Source organism: Haliotis rubra, unplaced genomic scaffold (assembly GCF_003918875.1).
Source record: "Haliotis rubra isolate DU_JTF1 unplaced genomic scaffold, ASM391887v1 Scf137, whole genome shotgun sequence".
In the NCBI taxonomy this organism is placed as follows: domain Eukaryota; kingdom Metazoa; phylum Mollusca; class Gastropoda; order Lepetellida; family Haliotidae; genus Haliotis; species Haliotis rubra.
The window spans coordinates 325,113-347,639 of record NW_025765303.1 but is presented as its reverse complement, the minus strand read 5'-3'; the positions used below and the strand labels follow the sequence as shown (position 1 = coordinate 347,639).

General features: G+C 41.5%; 1 protein-coding gene across 1 annotated transcript in view; it reads left to right on the top strand.

Moving 5' to 3' along the window:
• Window positions 1-22,527, top strand: part of LOC124268187 — a 34,918-nt gene that overhangs the window by 4,511 nt on the left and 7,880 nt on the right. Inside the window, exons 5-15 of the mRNA XM_046703210.1 lie at window positions 887-993; window positions 1,712-1,862; window positions 2,997-3,040; window positions 3,936-3,976; window positions 4,690-4,790; window positions 7,086-7,170; window positions 9,206-9,322; window positions 12,579-12,780; window positions 13,485-13,577; window positions 14,128-14,217; window positions 16,256-16,376. Coding sequence (XP_046559166.1) covers window positions 887-993; window positions 1,712-1,862; window positions 2,997-3,040; window positions 3,936-3,976; window positions 4,690-4,790; window positions 7,086-7,170; window positions 9,206-9,322; window positions 12,579-12,780; window positions 13,485-13,577; window positions 14,128-14,217; window positions 16,256-16,376 — 1,152 coding nt within the window. The remainder of the gene's footprint in view (window positions 1-886; window positions 994-1,711; window positions 1,863-2,996; window positions 3,041-3,935; window positions 3,977-4,689; window positions 4,791-7,085; window positions 7,171-9,205; window positions 9,323-12,578; window positions 12,781-13,484; window positions 13,578-14,127; window positions 14,218-16,255; window positions 16,377-22,527) is intronic.

Below are 22,527 nucleotides of genomic sequence, written 5' to 3'. Positions count from 1 at the left end.
TGTGTCTTCTGTGTGTAAAGGTCCAGAAACTGGTGGTCAGGTGGTCTAAGCCACCGCAATTATTTGTGGAGACCGACAGGAGGTGTCACTGCCTCCAGAATTTTACTTGTCCGTCACAACATCTCAACCTTTAGAGCCAAGTGGGCATTCTGGTTTGGAATAATTCTCCAGTAACCTATGCGTCTCGTAACTACATGGATCAAGAGTTCAGACTTGACGGCTTGGTTCATTAGTTAGGATGTGGATGTAATATCAGTCACAGATTTGTCTGACCCAGATTCAGTTAATCAATAAGCAACAAACAATAGCTCTTGCACCCCAATTAACTTATCTCATGTGTGCAATTACTTAGTAAAGGATCCTGGTCTCCTGATGTTATAGCTACGACTGTCGGTTGGTTGGTTTGTTGTTTGACACTGCGTTCCAGCTATATAGTGGCGGTCTGTAAAATATCGAGTCTGGACCACACAATCCGGTGATCAACAGCATGAGCATCAGTCTAGACAATTGGAATATGATGACATGTGTTTAACAAGTCATTGAGCCTGACCACCCGATCCCATTAGTCACCTCTTTCGACAAGCATGGGTTAGTGAAGATCAATACTAACCTGGATCTTCATGGGTCACGACTGTCGGAAGGTTATTTTAAAAACAATGGTCATTACAATACATTCACAAATCCAGTCTATGCATGATGATAAAGGTCCTTTCATGTTCTCCAGAATTTAAGATATGATAAGATCCAGAAGATCCACAGCCATTAGAGTCGATCAAACACTCTAATCTAACCTTTATTTTGTGCAACTTTTTAAAATTATTGCTTTAATAATGTTAATAAGAAACAGAACCCTCATGTTTGTGTTAAGGACACATTTATGTTCCAGCTGTCCCTAGACAAGCTGCTCCTAGACAAGATGCCAGAAAGTCAAGTGCCCAAACCTCCACCCAGAGAGCAAGGAGAACTACTGGAGGCAAGAAGACTGCTAAACAGGTGATTACATTACTTGGTGTACCATTTGATCATCACCTTTCCGTTCCCACAGTGCAGATTCCCATGTAGTGAGTAAGTATGGTTTTATGCTTTTAGCAATATTCCAGCAATATCATAGCGCGGGACACCGGATATAGGCTTCACACATTGTATCCATGTGCGAAAGTTGACATTCGCACATACCTTTTGAACTTTTACCTCGAAAAAGTTTGTACCCGAACAGTTCCGAATGCTATTTTCCTTATGATGGCTTCCGAGTGTTGCACGTGGAGCATGCCACAACAGTAAGTAAACAGTCGCTGAAAATAGTGATTTTTGTCGATATTCAAGGATGTCAGCTTGCGGAAATATTAGCTAATGGTAACCATGTCATCAGAAAGCCCAAAGCGTATATACTGCAGGTCAAATATCTGTGTGTTATGCAGATTTTCGTTTGTTGAGACATGAGTGTCAGTGACTGGGAATTTTGTAAATCCCGCCGAACCCTAAACAGTAGCCATTGTCTGATTGGTTAAATCCATTCGTCCGTCTCTCGTTTTATTGGACGGTCATAGGTTGCTCAAAGGTTAGCTGACGCAACCTTCTACTAGGTTTTGTTAGACTCGGTATAGCAGTATAGCGAATCATACTGAGTCCATGTTTACTTAGACTGGGTATTTGGCAGGGGTGTGTCTGTGTCTGGCTTGTGCTGACGGCTGTATACCTATCATGGCTTCAGGACCTGATATGTGAAGACTGTGAGACGATGGCTCCGGAGCTGTATTGCCCAGACTGTCAGGGTGTGGGGGAGAAGACTGGAGTATGCCTGTGTCTGGCTTGTGCTGACAAGCTGCATTCTGGAGCTCTCAAGAGAAACCATGGTGTCAAAGGTAAGATAGTTTGATGACTGATATAGCAGACCCCCAAGTTACTCTATGGCAAAATAAGCCCCTGAACCAAATGGGTGAGGACGAAAAATGAGCTTTCATTCAATTACGATTGATGACCTTTCAAAATATTTTTTAGAAAATGTGGCATTGTGAGTATCACAGAACTGTTCCACCCATTCTTTCAAAAGCGTTTCCAAGTCCTGCTCAACTAATGAGTCTCTGGTCTGAATTACTTGAAGACATTAGAGAAGGGTGAGTGAGTAAGTGAGTTTAGTTTTATGCCACTTTTAGCAATATTCCAGCAATATCACGGCAGGGGATTCCAGATACGGGCTTCACACATTGTACCCATGTGGGTAATCCAGCCAGGTTCTTTCTCGGGACGACTGAAAGCTTTTTCTACAAGACAACCCCACCTCCCCAAGAGAAGAAGGGAGCTGAGAATAAGTTGAACATAGAGATTTTTCTGGGTTACATCTTCTTTTTATTCTCGAGTACAACGTTTCAGGGCTTGTTCTGGCCCCATCATCAGGTAAACTGAACAGTAACTGTTGTCAACCTAAGTAGCAAAACTCTAAGTGCAGCTCAGAAATCCTTGTTGTCTAAAGGACTTAAATTTATCCCAACAACAGCTTCAGCCAACTCAGATGACTACATTGCAAGCATAGAAAGTGGTCTTCAACAACTTGCATAAAATCTCTATGTTCATCAAATATCATCTTCTAAAATGCCAATCAAGCATCTAATGAGAATAAGTTGTTACAACCTTCCTCCTAACTCACTGTTTCATGCTTTTATGTATGATACTGAAGATGATACTTGTATTAATTTGGAAAGAGAAGAAATTCTCAGTGATTCTTAAGCATAATATGTCCCCAGTCTTCACATTGGTTCCAACATTGTTTAAATGTGTAAAGTCCACTAAGTCCAAAACTGCATGTACCGGTATATTTGTGTACCAATCTTGCTCCTTATATTACCTTCTGGTGTCATCTCCACAGATCTTTCCAAGAGCAGTGGAAAATCATACTCACCCGCTCTGTGCTATGGCTACTGGTGTTACAAGTCACACTTGATAGCAACATCTTGCACACACTTGTACACACACAAACTTCAAAGATATTTATGTTACAGATGTCAGTGCTGCACCTCGGACCCCCAAACAGTACATACCTCACGTAAGTAGATATCATCTACTTGGTAATTGTATTGATAACTGTACCCAAAACTAAATTCAACAACCCATGGGTTAGAATTGGTCTGCGTAAATTAGTGCTGGGAATTGGTCAAAATCTCATAATTGATGATTGGTTCATTACAACCTATCAATCATCGAAAATAATTGGTTAGCGTCATTTATGCCATTTTCCTGATTATTTTTGTTAATGGACCCAAAAAATAGAGAAAAAACCCTGTAGTTCTTTGGTGTTTTTGCAAATTGCACAAAAGGCATTGGCAAATTTCACATCTTTAAAGGATGACTAGGAACATTAATTTCTTGGAGTCAACCATGACTTGGAACGAGCTTGTAGTGGTCATGAAATGTAACAGACAAAACCAACCTTGTGAAAAATATTGTTATTGTTCCAGAATTGTTTGTGTTCGATTATGAGAAAACATGATCGATTGCTTGGTCATTTAGTCACTGCGACCAATCTTCGATTATTTCAATTAATCGGACCAGCACTAGTGTAAATCCATTGCTGGTCATAAGAGGCGACTAATGGGATCGGGTGTCAGGCTTGCTGACTTCATTGAAACATCGTCTCATCCCCGTTGCATAGATCGATGTTCATGCTGTTGATCACTGGATTGTCTGGTCCAGACTTGATTATTTACATTTATCTGGAATATTGCTGAGTTCTTCGGCATTAAACAACAAACCAACCAACCAAATTAAATTCAACATCCCTTGTCCATGTGTTGTAATATCAATAATAGTTGTAACTAAGAAATGACACTAAAATGTACTTGCAAGGATAAACTGATAGACTTCAGTGGTGTTAAACCACACTTCCTTCACTTGCTCAAAAGTTTTTTCATAATTCAGTTATCAAATTGTTCTGTTTTCAGCCATATCGTGCACCGTTTGCTATCCTGATTGGAATGTACAGGTACAGTTGCATGCCTAGTCATCTACACAAACTCTATTGAAATTTCCTTGTTCTTATGAATGGGGTCCAATTGTAAAAATTTACATCTTAAGGAAGTCCTTTGATTCAGCTATTTTGTCCGTTAAATATGACTTTGCTTGCTTTGATCCTATTCCCCAAAAGATGTTACTTGTTGTTGCCCTGCCTGGTGCTGACACGTGGCATGCTTCACTTTACTTACATGAATTTCACCTGTCATATCCATGCACATGCTAGGAATCTTTCTGTCTGTTCTAGATGATAATTTCAATGTTAGGCTGAGAAAATCAACTCCTGACACCACTGACACCATTTCCTTACACACTGGAACTGTCAATTATAATGACATAAAACTGAAATGTTTATTATATTTTTAGGGAAATGATTTATATATTTCATTTATTCATTCATTCATTAGAAAAACCTTTTTGGAGTCCTCTACGACATAATGTAAATTATTTGTGTCCATTCTCAATTCTTAAATGTGTATTATATTTAAATTTTTTTAACCGCTTCATTCATTCATTCATTCATTCATTCATTCATTCATTCATTCATTCATTCATTCATTCATTCGAAAAACCTTTTTGGAGTCCTGTACGACATAATGTAAATTATTTGTGTCCATTCTCAATTTGTATGCATATAAGATGTAACATAAAACCCTGAATATACACATGCCTACAATATGACAGAGGCCTCCTGGACATGCCCCCAGTGTTGAGTATGAATGAGGGGGAGATCAAGATCCGAGCTCAGCCCTTCACGGACACAGACTTGCAGGACAAGCAGACAGGTGAAGGACTTCACACCCTACTTGGGGAGGGGGACCATAATGGCGTTACCCAAATTGTGCAGGTGCTGACTTCCAGCCGTGCATCATGAAATAAATGTCATAGACTTACTTTTATTTGATGAAAAACTCTCATTTCATCAGCAAATGACGACAAAATTAATGGTACAGAATGAAGTGTCTTGTTCTCTTGCAACAAAAATGAGTAGTTTTTCCAGTACTTTAGAGATAATTTGATAAGAATACCAGGAACATTGATGATGTTGTAAACAGTTGCAGCTGTCATAAGTGCATGGTCAAATTGTGCAGACAGTCAGTGACCAGGCTTGACATGGTAGCCTGTGAGAAAGGTGTAGTGAGTGAGTTTAGTTTTACGCCACACTCAGCAATATTCCAGCTATATGGCGGCTGTCTGTAAATAACCGAGTTTGTACCAGACAATCCAGTGATCAACAGCATGAGCATCGATCTACGTAATTGGGATCCGATGACATGTGTTAGCCATGTCGGCGTGTCTGACCAGCCGATCCCATTAGTCGACTCTTATGACAAACATGGGTTGCTGAAGATCAATTCTAACCCGGATCTTCACGGGTGAGAAAGGTGTAACTGACAGTGTTCAGAGGGTGTTTTATGATGTGACTGATGTCATTGTTTCCTGTATGTGAAGTAAACTAAGCTCATCAGTGTAATGTAAGCAGAGAAACATAGCTTTTGCGCATTACATGCCGGGGGGATATAGTCAACGCTTCATCCGTCTGTCCGTCCGTCTGTAATCATTTTGTTTCCAGAGCATAACTCAAAAACCGTTCAATATTTTTCAACAAAAATTGTTAGATATATCAAACAGAACCTAAGGTGGTGCCTTTTGCTATTTACAGGATTTTGTCACTTTTATTTTGCTCAGTTTCCATCGAAAACGCTTTGGACTTAGTCTTAAAGGGGTGGGGTGGGCTTCGCTTCGAGCATAACTAAAAAGCCGCTCAATATTTTTCTGAACAAAACTTGGTAGATATATCAAACAGATCCTTAAGTGGTGCTTTTTGCTATTTGCAGATTTTTTGCAGTTTTTATTTTTCCCGGTTTCCATGGAAACAATATCGGACTTAGTCCCAAAAGTGAGGGGTGGGCTTCGTTTCCAGAGCATAACTCAAGAACCGTTCAATATTTTTCAACAAAACTTGGTAGATATATCAAACAGACCCTTAAGTGGTGCCTTTTGCTATTTGTGGATTTTTGGCTTTTTATCCCACCGGCATGTAATACGGTGGGATATAGTCGTCGCCTCGTCCGTCCGTCCGTCCGTCCATAATCATTTTGTTTCCGGAGCATAACTCAAAGACCGTTCAATATTTTTCAACAAAAATTGGTAGATATATCAAACAGAACCCAAAGTTGTGCCTTTTGCTATTTGGCAGAATTTTGGCCTATTTATTTTTCCCGGTTTTCATGGAAACGATTCGGACTTAGTCCCAAAAGGGAGGGGTGGGTTTCGTTTCCGGAGCATAACTCAAGAATCGTTCTATGTTTTTCAACAAAACTTGGTAGATATATCAAACAGACCCTTAAGTGGTGCCTTTTGCTATTTGCAGATTTTTGGCATTTTTATTTTTCTCGGTTTCCATGGAAACGATTCGGACTTAGTCCCAAAAGTGAGGGGTGGACTTCGTTTCCGGAGTACAACTCGAAAACTTCTTAATATCTGATAGCAAAACCTGGCAGATATGTGAGTCAGATCTTGAAGTGGTGCCTTTTGCTATTTGCAGATTTTTGTGATTTATTATTTTCTCGGTTTCCATGGAAACGATGTGCGGCAGATGCCAAAGTGGTGCCTTTTGCTATTTGGCAGATTTTTGGCAGATTTATTTTTCCTGGTTTCCATGGAAACAGTTAGGACTTAGTCCCAAAAGGGAGGGGTGGGCTTCATGTCTGGTGCACAACTCGAAAAGCGTTCAGTATCTTTCAACAGAACTTGGCAGATATATTAGGCAAAGTTTGAAATGGTGCCTTTTGCTGTTTACAGATTTTTGGCATCTATATTTCTCATGATTTCTATGGAAACGATTTGGACTTAGTTTAATAAAGAGTCAAGCTGGACTTTAAGTAACTGTCAGATGATTTGTTCTTTCAAATATGTTGGGGCCGGGGGGATATGTCATCTTCTGATGACTCTTGTTTAATGAATAATGTTATCTGATCACACATATACATGACACTTTCATTTATATTTGGAATGCACCATAGAACAACCATAAGACATATTTGACTAACTTAGTTTTTCATATTTGTTGCTCACAGGGCGCTACGTTGGGGGGTTTGACTGTATGGAGAATACACTCATGAACAAAGGTCTTGTCCAGAAGGAGGCTGCTGACAGACACACGTAAGGAGAACCTTTGTTAATGTGTATTGTATTCTTCCGTGTCTGACGAAGTTATATTTTGTGATACCTATTTCCTTAATATTTGTCCTGCTCAAGTACACTTTGGTAGAGCTCTACTGAATATAATGGTTGTAAATATTGCTGTGTTGTAGCTTTGCATTGAGGGAAAGTGGACAGAGACTTGTATAATTGCTGTAGCTTTGTGTTGAGGGAAAGTGGACAGAGACTTGTATAATTGTTGTAGCTTTGCCTTGACTGAGAGTGGACAAAGACATGTAGTATTGTTGTAGCTTTGCCCTGACTGAGTGTGGGCAGAGACTTATAATATTGTTGTAGCTAGACTTTTAATATTGTTGTATCTTTGCCTTGACTGAGAGTGGACAAAGACATGTAGTATTGTTGTAGCTTTGACTGGACAGATACTTGTATTATTGTTGTAGCTTTGCCTTGAGTGAGAGTGGACAGAGGGTTGTATAATTGTTGTAGCTTTGCCCTGAATGAGAGTGGACAGAGGGTTGTATTACAGTTGTAGCTTTACCTCGAGTGAGAGTGGACAGAGGGTTGTATTACTGTTGTAGCTTTGCCTTGAATGAGAGTGGACAGAGGGTTGTATTACTGTTGTAGCTTTACCTTGAGTGAGAGTGGACAGAGGGTTGTATTACTGTTGTAGCTTTGCCTTGAGTGAGAGTGGACAGAGGGTTGTATAATTGTTGTAGCTTTGCCTTGAATGAGAGTGGACAGAGGGTTGTATTACAGTTGTAGCTTTACCTTGACTGAGAGTGGACAGAGGGTTGTATTACTGTTGTAACTTTGCCTTGAATGAGAGTGGACAGAGGGTTGTATTACAGTTGTAGCTTTACCTTGACTGAGAGGGACAGAGGGTTGTAGCTTTACCCTTTACCTTGGAGAGAGTGGACAGAGGGTTGTATTACTGTTGTAACTTTGCCTTGAGTGAATGCTCTGCCTTGAATAAAGTGCGGGACAGAGGGTTGTATTACAGTTGTAGCTTTACCTTGACTGAGAGTGGGCAGAGGGTTGTATTACTGTTGTAGCTTTACCTTGAGTGAGAATGGACAGAGGGTTGTATTACTGTTGTAACTTTGCCTTGAGTGAGAGTGGACAGAGGGTTGTATAATTGTTGTAGCTTTGCCTTGAATGAGCGTGGACACAGACTTGTATTATTGTTGTAGCTTTGCCCTCACGGAGAGACAACTGACACTTGTATCATTGTTGTAGCTTTGCCTTGAGTGAGAGTGGACAGAGGGTTGTATTACTGTTGTAACTTTTTATTATTATTATTTATATATATTTATATAGCGCTAATATCCAGATCACCTGCTCAAAGGTGCTTTGTTTTTCCTTGACTGAGAGTGGACAGAGACATCTATTATTGTTGTAGCTTTGCCTTGACTGAGAGTGGACAGAGGGTTGTATTACTGTTGTAGCTTTGCCTTGACTGAGAGTGGACACAGTCTTGTATTATTATTGTAGCTTTATCTTGACTGAGAGTGGACAGACACTTGTATTATTGTTGTAGCTTTGCCTTGACTGAGAGTGGACAGACATCTATTATTGTTGTAGCTTTGCCTTGACTGAGAGTGGACAGACATCTGTTATCGTTGTAGCTTTGCCTTGACTGAGAGTGGACAGACATCTATTATTGTTGTAGTTTTGCCTTGACTGAGAGTGGACAGACATCTATTATTGTTGTAGCTTTGCCTTGACCGAGAGTGGACAGAGACATCTATTATTGTTGTAGCTTTGCCTTGACCGAGAGTGGACAGAGACATCTATTATTGTTGTAGCTTTGCCTTGACTGAGAGTGGACAGAGACATCTATTATTGTTGTAGCTTTGCCTTGACCGAGAGTGGACAGAGACATCTATTATTGTTGTAGCTTTGCTTTGACTGAGAGTGGACAGAGACATCTATTATTGTTATAGCTTTGCCTTGACCGAGAGTGGACAGAGACATCTATTATTGTTGTAGCTTTGCTTTGACTGAGAGTGGACAGAGACATCTATTATTGTTATAGCTTTGCCTTGACCGAGAGTGGACAGAGACTTGGAGAGCAGCTGTATTTGTTCCACACAGCTGTCACCAGCTTCATGGCTGGCAACAATGTCCCGACTGTACCAGTACAACACATGAAGTAAGTTGTAAAAGATATCACACCAACTTAGCATATTTTTTGCAAAACTATTTTGAAGTAATTTCTTATAAGTTAGGAACTACAACTTTGGTTTTTAGTTTTAAGCACTTTAGGGATTTCCTCTTTAAAGGTCTGATAAACCCTAGGGGGTACAAATACATAAATCACTAACTGGCATCGTTATAAATGAAACCCCGTCATTAAAACTACTCATTTCGACCTTTAATTGACTTAAATCGACCTTTTTGACAACAGTGCACAATTCTCACCCCCGAACGAAATTTCAACCAATCAGAGCGGGGCGTCTCTGTGACGTCATATGAGGAATAGCTTTGAGGGCCGATGCAGAATTCATCTACATTTTAGGGGTAAATTATCTTGTTTACAGGCTTGTATAAACCTGAAATCGTGATTAATTGTTGTGGAAAATGAAAGCTATATGTTCTCACAATCTACTGTCATTTAATTTTGTCTCTTGCTTTGCCTAGTTTCGAAGTTACAACTTGTTTTCATAGACGATTCTGTCAAAATCGATTGGTGTCAAGTAGGCCCTATTTGTATAATGACTGATCCAAATTGATCCCATTTCTGTGTTTTTTTACCTCTATAGTTAATCATGTCATGTAAAAATCTGTTTGTATTCTCAAAACAGTGTCGGCCCATAGGTTTTCACATGCAATACAGCAATTAATACTCCCTTGTTGTAACCCGTGTTAGGTGGTATAAACCTACACATGTTATTTGTCATCATTCACTTGATGGTCAGTTAATGAATTTATAACAAGTATAATTAGTGGTAACACACTTAGATTACCCGACAAAGGTTCCCATTTGGCATTTCTTGTGTCTGGAGTAAATACTAGTATTCAACATTATAAACATCGATCAAAGGATTAACCGATAACACGCTGATTGATTAATTACTTTTATCTTGTCAAAAGGTAGTGTTTATGTATGTAGATTTACTAATCTATACTGAATACACTCTGTCATGTCGGTGTCTGCTTAAAAACGTCCTTCTTTCAAAGGATTAACCGGCAATACATTGATTGATTGCCCATTATTGGCTAACTAATTTACTGCTTTTAAAGAAAGGCGGACATTATGCAATTAGTTGCCAGGTGTGCTATCTTGGGTGACCAATGAGACTATACACCAATACCTGAAAAGATTTATCACTTTTTCGTATATCAAACTGTTAAAAGAAACATCATTTGGAACAGTTTTGTGGATATTGATGGATACATTCCTCGAACAAGGTAATGGCCTGATATTGTTCTTATAACTTTAATCTGTTTTAATTTTAATATTTGCATGTTGTTTTTATTCATTTGTCATAGCATTCAACAGAATCATTGTTTTAGCCGAAGTGTAATGAGACAGACAACATACACTAGGGTGTGTGTGCTAAATTATGATTCACATTGGCAAACTATAAAATGTCTAGATATTACAGTTCTGTTATAAATTCACTATAAGTATCAGCAGATCGCCTGCTTTTATTTAGTTTCAAAATGCATACAAGTATGATAATAAACTAATTAGGATTATAAGACCAAATATAAAGACGCATTACTGACTAGTATCTACATACTGGTGAGTGGACATTAACCATGTGAATGTAGCAAGAAATTTATCGCGCAGTATTGTGACATCGACCCCACCTCGCCTCGCGGAAGAAATCGTTATGTTATAAGTTGTGTCATGCAAAATCCGCTTTGGTTATGATTCCAATACATATTTAACTATTTAGTAGAAAGTAGTTTTGATTTTCTAACTTGATGAAACAAACTATAATCTCATTAATTCTAACAGACTTTTTACGATTTTTAAAATGGCGGCTCTGTTGGGAACATCCGCCAGTCTGAGGATAAATGCTATTTAGGTTTGTTTTCACTGAAAGTTATAAAATCAAAACTATTTTCTACTGGTAGTAAAATATGTATTTTATTGATGGCCAATAGGATTTTGCATGTCATAGCGTATAACATAACAATTTCTCTCCCTGGCAGCGAGGTGGGTGTCAATATAATACTACTTACAATATTATTGTTACTTCGACTTCACAACCTCACTCCGAGGAAGAAATCGCTATGTCACAAGTTGTGTCATGGAAAATCTTTATGGTCATCAATCATATACATATTTTACTACAACTAGTAAGTAGTTTTGATTCTTAAACTTCCGTGAAGCCATCTGAACACAAGTAAGATATCGCTTCAGGCTTCCACAACACTTCTCGCCAAGACTCACAAACATAACCCATTTAGCACGAAACTGCGCGGGTCCTGTGGAAATCTGTGCATGGTGACACCATCGCCCGACCCCTAGGAGCAATTGACGACAAAGCAACGATTCGCATGTCGTTGTTGATGTCGGTGAAATCATCAAAATGATGAGCATGCTACACACTTTCTATACAACTAACTGAAAATCGTTCCTCATATGACGTCACTGCAGTGCTCTGGTGACAGAGTTACGTAACCTGTCTGTGGTTTCGTTGGCGGGCGAGAGGGAAGCAGGCGACTTTTTGGCCACTTTTAATCGCTCGGTATTAATTAACCACACGTTTTTAAAGAATAAATTTGGTGTTCTGCATAAGACTAACCACAAATCTTTCATATGTAATGGTTAAAAGAGTAACAAAAAACAAAGTTTATTGGTTCTTTAAGGTTTAAGATTTCATGCTAAGGATCAATACATAGTTGCTTACCACTCTCTAAAGTTAAGCTTTTTCCCCGATAGTATCCAAGTCTCCCTCTCCCAACAAAAAATGTTACAAACTCTTACTGTGGAGTTGTATCCCATTGGAAATAGAGGCTGCTTTGGTCATGGGGTTGAGTGGCAGATCATTTTGATTACGGTCCCTCTCCTATCAGCACAACACACACCCTTGCTTGAAGGTATCATGAACACAGAACATGTGCAACCAGCATCGGGCGTTAGGCTTACCTTGTACATGAAGCTGTTAACAGCTACATCACATCAAGGGACACCACATATAGGCTTCACACATTGTACAGTTTGAAAATTGATTCGAGTCTGCAGTGACAAGTAAATGCTTTATCCAGTAGGCTACCCAACTGCCCCTCATCAAGCTGTCATTTCACGGACATTTTGTTCCTTGCTTTGTTAGTGCCCTCCCACGCAGTACCTTGAACCTGAAGTTTAAATCATTCCCTGCCTTAGGTTTTGTTCCAGATTTAAAGGACAATATCGCCTTTTTATGATGCTTACTGTTTTTAAATTGTTTCAGCTCACAGTGTGGTACAAGGCGTCTCTATCTGGTTATTGATGACAAGGAACGTGATGTGCACCGCTTGTCAAAGCTTGCAAGGGATCATGGTATACCGACATTGATCCGTAGTCTTCCTGCGGGAGACTATGTCTGGATTCTGTCCCCGCCTCTCCCAAGTCCACATGTGGAGTACAATGGCAACAACAGATCAGCAGAAATGGTTAGAGTTACCTACCTTGATTGACTTGCCTCATGATATCTTTGTTATTATTGTTTGGTTTCCAAGAATGATAGTACCTCAGATTGCTTTTCAAAAGAATTAAATGGTTCATTATTAAGGTCACTGGTATTCTCGTCAAATTTCTTTAACATTGTACCTCTGAATTCAGTGCCATTAAGAAGTGGTCAAATGTAAAATGTGTTTTTTGGTCTGTGAAGTAGTTTTCTAGTACATTTGTTTGGTTGAGTCCAATCCAGGATTTGAATCCTCACTCTCAGAAACAGGCACCTAAACGCCAGCACACAAAGTCAGTGATCTAACCCACTCAACCACCACGGCTTCCACAAAAATGGACTGACTGACTGAGTTTGGTTTTATGCAGCTTTTAGCAATATTCCAGCAACATCACGGTTGGGGGACACCAGAAATGAGCTTCACACATTGTACCCATGTGGGGATTTGAACCCAGTCCAATGCTTTAACCATTAGGCTACCCCACAGCCCCTCCACAAAAATGGAAGTCAGACAGCTATGAATACACAATGCATTTACTGATGAAGTGTAATCCTAAATATAGTATATGTTACTTTATACCCCTGCAGCGGTCAACACCTACAGCATAAACAGTGTGGTATAACTGCGGCGTATAACATAGCAGAGCTACTACAATGTATCACATGTGCAGCAACAGCGTTGTGTTTCAGCTGCTTCCCTTCATCGTAGAGAGGAAGTCTTGGGACGACTACTACAACAGCTGGCGGGGGTCACGCTTCCAACGTCAGGTCAACAACATGAAGGTACAGTTGGTAAATGGTTGAAGGGGAATGAGGGTTGAAGAATATTTTTACGAATATTCATATTTTCATAATACAGTGGTGCTGTTGAAAACTTAGCGACACATACCTAGATGACAAAGAGTGTGACTTTAGGGATTAGTTTCTTGAAGATAACCCAGAAATTGATGTGTACATATTACATTGAGAAATAAGAAAGTAATTCACCAAGAATACACATTGACATTTCGAAAGTGGTCAAATTTAACATATGCTGTATTTGGATTTACACTTACTCAGTAACTAGTACTATTGTTAGGTTCAGTCAGATTTGGGATTTGAACCCTCACACTCAGTCAGGCACCTAATCACCAGCACAGTCGGCGATCTAACCCACTCAGCCACCGCAGCTTCCACTGGAAGTCGGACAGCTGGTACTTGACCACAAGATCAATAAATAATTAGACACTGACACATAATATCAGTAAGTTGGCAGTTCAGAGATTTGTTTCCATACTGAAATGTACAAGAATTCATCATGAAAATAATGACATCTGTTATGTTTCATTCACAGGCCAGCGGAGTAGATAACTGTTTCTACCTGGTTGAAGGCTCTGTGAAGAATCTGAGGTTTGTGTCAGCCGATCTGCAGCAAAGGCTAAAGGTAGGAGACGTCACAACAAATCGGGGGATTTCAGGTTTTGATTTGTCACAGCAACCTATTGCTGATTGTAAAGGGCTTTGTGGGAACTCAACTCTGATTGGTTGATTACTGACCACGATTGATCTTAAACCTAATCAAAGGACAACAGATTACAGAATGGATATAAAGCAGGCCTACCAAAGAAAGCTTTCCCACTGTGCAGAAAAACGCAGAAAAGCCCACATTAATTGTGGAAATAGCAACATAAACAAATTACCTCGCTACTGAAACATTAAAAACGGCAACTTTAAATCGCTAACACTGCATCATAAAACGAGGAGCCTGCAACTTCGATTTTGCGCATGCGCTCATGGAAGAGGAAGTCTCGACCGCATGTTGACATTTTCCAGCTTGGACAAAAGTTACATTCCTTTTTAAGTATTTCTGTTGTGTTACTTGGCATTTATCATCATGATATTTGTGTGCACACTTGTTTAGTTTCGTTTCATTTGTATAAAACGATTGACATCAATTATTTCGACATAATTAATACTTTTTCTACGCGAGGCGATTCACAGTTGCTTAGAATTTGGAAAGAAGCCCAGATCGTAATGCGCATGCGCAGTAGAGGTCAAAGTTCACTGATATAAAAATGTTGCAGTTTCATAGTTTTTCGTTGCCGTTTTTACTGTTTCAGTAGCCAGGTAATGTGTTTATGTTGCTATTTTCACTCTTAATGTGGGCTTTTCTGCGTTTTTCTGCACAGTGGGAAAGTTTTCTTTGGTAGGCCTGTAAACCTTTATCTTCCAAGTCAATGTATTGGGTGGTCAAGCTTTAGGCAGGAGTTTGATCATTTCTCATACTGTCAATCATTGGATTGTCTGGTTCAGGCTTAAACATTTACAGACCTCTGTCACATTGCATGGATGTTGTCCATGTTTAGAATCGATACACTCTCATACTATTAGCATTATTTCACTACTGCTTGATTGAAATACAAAATCTTCAGTTCAAATAGAAAATTCATAAGAAATAAACACATAGAACAAAATAATGAAACATACTTTTTCCCCAAAACAAATATTTCTTTGTCATCCAGTACCCAGGATGATAAGAGGATGTATGTTTGCAGGATCAGCTGGTGCCCCTGATGATGGAGGATGGGTTTTATGTGAACTACACTATGTTTGCAGGATCAGCTGGTGCCCCTGATGATGGAGGATGGGTTTTATGTCAACTACACTATGTTTGCAGGATAAGCTGGTGCCCCTGATGATGGAGGATGGGTTTTATGTGAACTACACTATGTTTGCAGGATCAGCTGGTGCCCCTGATGATGGAGGATGGGTTTTATGTGAACTACACTATGTTTGGAGGATCAGCTAGTGCCCCTGATGATGGAGGATGGGTTTTATGTGAACTACACTATGTTTGCAGGATCAGCTGGTACCCCTGATGATGGAGGATGGGTTTTATGTGAACTACACTATGTTTGCAGGATCAGCTGGTGCCCCTGATGATGGAGGATGGGTTTTATGTGAACTACACTATGTTTGCAGGATCAGCTGGTGCCCCTGATGATGGAGGATGGGTTTTATGTCAACTACACTATGTTTGCAGGATCAGCTTGTACCCCTGATGATGGAGGATGGGTTTTATGTGAACTACACTATGTTTGCAGGATCAGCTGGTGCCCCTGATGATGGAGGATGGGTTTTATGTCAACTACAGTATGTTTGCAGGATCAGCTAGTGCCCCTGATGATGGAGGATGGGTTTTATGTCAACTACAGTATGTTTGCAGGATCAGCTTGCAGGTGCCCCTGATGATGGAAGATGGTTTTATGTCAACACTATGTTTGCACTATGTTTGTCAGGATCAGCTTGTACCCCTGATGATGGAGGATGGGTTTTATGTCAACTACAGTATGTTTGCAGGATCAGCTGGTGCCCCTGATGATGGAGGATGGGTTTTATGTGAACTACACTATGTTTGCAGGATCAGCTGGTGCCCCTGATGATGGAAGATGGGTTTTATGTCAACTACACTATGTTTGCAGGATCAGCTGGTACCCCTGATGATGGAGGATGGGTTTTATGTCAACTACACATCCTCATGGTCCAAGTCTGCCCAGTGGCTGTGCTGGATGACCTCCCTCATTGCCCAAGCTTACAAGGAAGGTATGAAACACATAAACACTGTCTGTCATATTTTACCCAATCTTTGTTTTACCCAGCCAACTGCAGTGTCAGAGTAGGCCCTTGTTCCTCAATCTTTTCTTGTAGGCAACTAAATTGAATTGAATAGTAGGTTCTGTTGCATGGCTGATTGTGTTTAATTGTAACCCGACTGCATGGGATGCTGCACATTATATTGTTTGATCTGAAAAAGAGCTGGTTATTTACAGTGATATTGTTGGAATATAGCTGAGGTTTTAAGCTTCAGTCATCCTTTCATCCACTGATTCATCTTCTTTGTGGCATTTTTTGAGTTGGGAAGTACACTAATGACATATTCATGGATAACAACTTCTTTGTTTGTAAGTGTGACATTTTGATACATATTCTTGTACCCTGCTTGACAATAAAATCCTTTCATTTAGTCACTCATCCTATCACTCATTAACCCACCCATCTATCTACCCACTCACCCACACACCTACCCACTCACTCACCTACCCACTCACTCATTCATCCACTCACTCATCGTCTCGCCCACACAGATACCCACCCACCCACATACCCACTCACTCACCCACCTACCTACTCAATCACCCATCTACCTACCCACTCACTCACCACCTACCCACTCACCACTAACACTCACACTATCCACTCACCCACTCTGCTCACACCCACCCACTACTCATTGTCACATTCACTTGTCCTCCCACACACCCACTCACCCACCCACTTACTTATCATCATCAACTCACTCACCCACCCACTCACTCATCCTCTCACTCACCCATCCACTTACTCATCCACTCACTCACTTAATCATCCGGGCACTACACCTCACCCACTCTTTTATCCACACACTCACCCACACGCTTACTCATCCACTCACTCACCTACTCATCCTCACTCATCACACACTCTACTTACCCATCCACTCTTACTCATTCAATCATCCACTCACTTACACCCACCCACTTACACTTCTTTATCCACACACTTCACCGACACAGTATCTACATCCATCCACTCACTCCACCTACTTATCCACTCACTCACACACACTTACTCATCCACTTACTCATTCAATCATCCACTCACTCACCCACACACTTACTCATCCACTCACTCATTTCACCTACTCATTTACTTCACACTCACCCACACATTCACTTACTCATCAATCGCCTACTCACCTCCTCATCCACTCACTTACTCTTCATCCACTCTTACTCACCCCACTCACCTACCCATCCACTTACTCATCCACTTTACTACTTTACTTTCACCTACCCAATCTAACTTACTCATCCATTCACTCACCCACCCACTTACTTACTCATCCATTCACTCAACCACCCCACTTACTCCACATCCACTTACTCATTCACATCCACTTACTTCATCCATTCACTCACCCACCCACTTACTCATCCATTCACTCACCCACCCACCCACTTTTACTCATCCATTCACTCACCCACCCATTTACTCATCCATTCACTCACACCACCCACTTACTCATCCATCCACTCTACCCACCCACCTACTTTACTTTATCCATTTACTCACCCATCCACTTTACTCACCCATTCACTCACTCATCCACTCACTACTCCACCCACTTACTCATCCATTCACTCACTCACCCACTTACTCATCCATTCACTTCACCCATCCACTTACTCACTTACATCCATTCACTTCACTCACCCACCCACTTACTCATCCATTCACTCACCCACCCACTTACTCATCCATTCACTCACCTACCCACTTTACTTCATCCACTTCACTTATTCACCACCCACCCACTCTTTACTTATCCATTCACTACTTCATCCATTCACCCACCCACACCCACTACTCATCCATTCACTCACTCACCCACTTACTCACTCATCCATTCACTTACCCATCCACTTACTCATCCACTTACTTACTCACCTACTCACTTACTCATCCATTCACTCACTCCATACACTTACTCACCCATCCACTTACTCATCCATTCACTCACCCACTCACTTACTCATCCATTCACTCACCCACCCACTTACTCATCCATTCACTCACCCACCCACTTACTCATCCATTCACTCACCCACCCACTTACTCATCCATTCACTCACTTCACCACTCTCTCCACTTTATCCATTTACTCACCCATCCACTTTTACTCATCCATTCACTCACCCATCCACTTACTCATCCATTCACTTCACCCATCCACTTACTCACCCACTTCTCTACTCATCCATTCACTTCACCCACCCACTTCACTCACTCATCCACTCACTCACTCCCACTCCACCCACTTACTCATCCATTCACTCACCCACCCACTTACTCTCCATCCATTCACTCACCCACCCACTTACTCATCCATTCACTCACCCACCCACTTACTCATCATCCATTCACTCACCTACCATTCACTTTATACTTCTTACTCATCCATTCACTCACCCACCCACTTTACTCATCCATTCACTCACCCACCCACTCCACTTCTACTCATCCATTCACTTCACCCATCCACTTACTCATCCACCTCACTCACCCACCCACTTACTTCACTCCATCCATTCACTTACTCATCCACTTCACTCACCCATCCACTTACTCATCCATTCACTCACCCAACCCATCACTTTACTCATCCATTCACTCACCCACCCACTTACTTCCATCCATCCACTCACCACCACTTACTACTCATCCACCTTCACCATCTTTACTCCATCCACTCAATACTTATTTCATCCATTCACTCCACCCACCACTTACTCATCCACTCACCCCATCACTCACCCATTCTATACTTACTCATCCATCCATTCCACTCTACTCATCCATTCACTTCACCCACTTACTCATCCATCCATTCACTCACCCACTCTACCATTACTTCACTCACCCATCACTTCTTACCCATCCACTCACTCCACCCATCCACTTTACTTACTCACCCACCCACTCACTCATCCACTTTCTACTCATCCATTCACTCATCCATTCACTCACTCATCCACTTACTCACTCCACTTCACTTTACTCATCCACTCACCCACTTACTCACTTTCACTCACCCATCCATTCACTCACCCACCCACTTACTTCCATCCATTCACTCACCCACCCACTTACTTACTCCACACTTCACCCACCCACTTACTCATCCATTCACTCACCCACCCACTTACTCATCTTTACTCCATCCATTCACTCACCCACCCACTTACTCATCCATTCACTCACCTCCACACTCCACTCCACTTACTCATCTTACTCACCCACCCACTCTACTCATCCATTCACTCACCCACCACTTACTCTCCATCCATTCACTCACCATCCACTTACTCACCCACCCACTTACTCATCCATTCACTCACCCACCCACTTTACTCATCCATTCACTCACTCACCCACTTCTTACTCCATCCATTCACTCACCCACCCACTTACTCATCCATCCATTCACTTACTTACTCATCCATTTCACTTATCCATTCACTCTACTCACCCATCCACTTTACTCATCCATTCACTCACACCACCACTTACTCATCATCCATTCACTCACCCATCCACTTTACTCATCCATTCACTCACCCACCCACTTACTCATCCATTCACTCACCCATCCACTTACTCATCCATTCATCCACCCACTTACACTTCACTCACCCACTCACTTTACTCATACTCACCTCCATCCATTCACTCACCCATCCCACTTACTCATCCATTCACTCACCCATCCACTTACTCATCCATTCACTCACCCCACCCACTTACTCATCCATTCACTCACCCACCCACTTACTTACTCACTCCATTCACACTCACCCACCCACTTACTCATCCATTCACTCACCCACCCACTTTACTCATCCATTCACTCACCCACTTCACTCTCACTCCATTCACTTTACCCATTCACTTACCATCCACTCACTTCCCATCCACTCACTCACCCACCTACTCATCCATTCACTCACCCATCCTACTTTTCATCTTATTCACCCATCCACTCTTACTCATCCATTCACCCACTCACCTCTTACCCACTAATTCACTTACTCATCCATTCACTCATCCACCCACTTACTCATCCATTCACTCACCCACCCACTTACTACTACTCATCCATTCACTCCACCCACCTACTTACTTTCACTCACTCCTATCCACTCACTTAATCTCTTATCCATTCACTCATTTCTACCTGGTTTTTACTCCCCTTAATCCATTCACTCACCTACCTACCTGATCCCATTTCACTTACTTCTACTCACCATTTACTTCAATACTTACTCAAACTTCATCCATCTCATATTCATTCACCTACTCACTTACTCATCCATTCACTCACCCATCTCTACCACCCACTTACTTACATCCATTCACTTACCCACTTACTTACATTCAATTCATCCACTTACTTACTTCTTACTCCATTCTCACCCACCCACCCACTTTCTACTCATCCATTCACTTACTCCATCCACTCACCCACCCACTTTACTCATCCACCCTCACTTACCACCCACTTCCATTCATCCACTCCACCCACTACTCACCATTCATCCATCCATTCACTCACCCACCCACTTACTCTCATCCATTCACTCACCCACCCACTTCTACTCATCCATTCACACCCACTCCACTTACTCCATCCACTTACTTCTACCCACCTCTTACTTCACCATTCACTCACTTACTTTCATCCACCCATCCACTTTTGTTGCATTTCTCATCCATTCACTCACCCACCTACTTACTTTTTACTTATCCATTCACTCACTCCACCTACTCATCCATCCATTCACTTACTCCCCACCCACTTACTCATCCATTCACTCACCCACCCACTTACTCACTCCATTTCACTTTACCACTACTTCCTACTTTCTATCCATTCACTCACTCACACACCCACTTACTCATCCATTCACTCACACATCCACTTCACATCCATTCACTCACCCACCCACTTACTCTCCATTCACTCCACCCACCCACTTACTCATCCATTCACTCACCCACCCACTTACTTCACTCACCACTTTCTCCACTTATCATCCATTTCTTTACTCACTCACCCACTTCATCACTTCACTCATCCACCCACTTCATCCACCCACTTACTCATCCATTCACTTCTACCCATCCACTTACTCATCCATTCACTCACCCACTCACTCTCTACACACCCACCTTATTCTATCCATCTCTTTCTTCTCACTCACTACCCACTCCACTCTCATCCATTCCACTCACCCACCCACCCACTTACTTTATCATCCACCCACCATTCACTTACTCATTTCTATTCATTCACCCCACCCACTTACTCTATCCATTCACTCACCCACCTCACTTACTCATCCATTCACTCATTTACTACCTACCCACTTACCACTTACTCTCATCCATTCACTTTTACCCATCCACTTAATTCTACTTCTATCCATTACTACCCACCCACTTACCATTCACTACCGCAATCCACTTACTCATCCACCCACTCACACATTTACTTACCCATTCCACTTACTCATCCTTCACTCATCCACCTCCACTTACTCATCCATTCACTCACCCACCCACTTACTCATCCATTCACTCACCCACACCACCCACTTACTCATCCATTCACTCATCCACCTCACCACCACTTCATATACTATCCATTCACTCACACTTACTCATCCATTCACTCACCCACCCACTTACTCATCCATTCACTCACCCACCCACTTACTCCATCCATTCACTCATCCACCCACTTACTCATCCATTCACTTACTCATCCATTCCACTCACTCACCCATCCACTTACCATTTCATCACCCATCCACTTACTACTCATCCATTTCACTCACCCACCACTCTACCTCATCCATTCACTCACCCACCCACTCTACCCACCACTCTTACTCATCCATTCACTCACCCACTCCACTTACTCATCCATTCACTCACTTCTCCATTCACTCACTTCACCCTCATCCACTTACTTCTATCCACCCACACTCATCCACTTACTCATCCACCCACTCTTAATTACTCATTCCACTTCACTCCACTCCTTCCACTTACTCATCCATCCACTCACTCCACCTACACTCCACTTCACTCT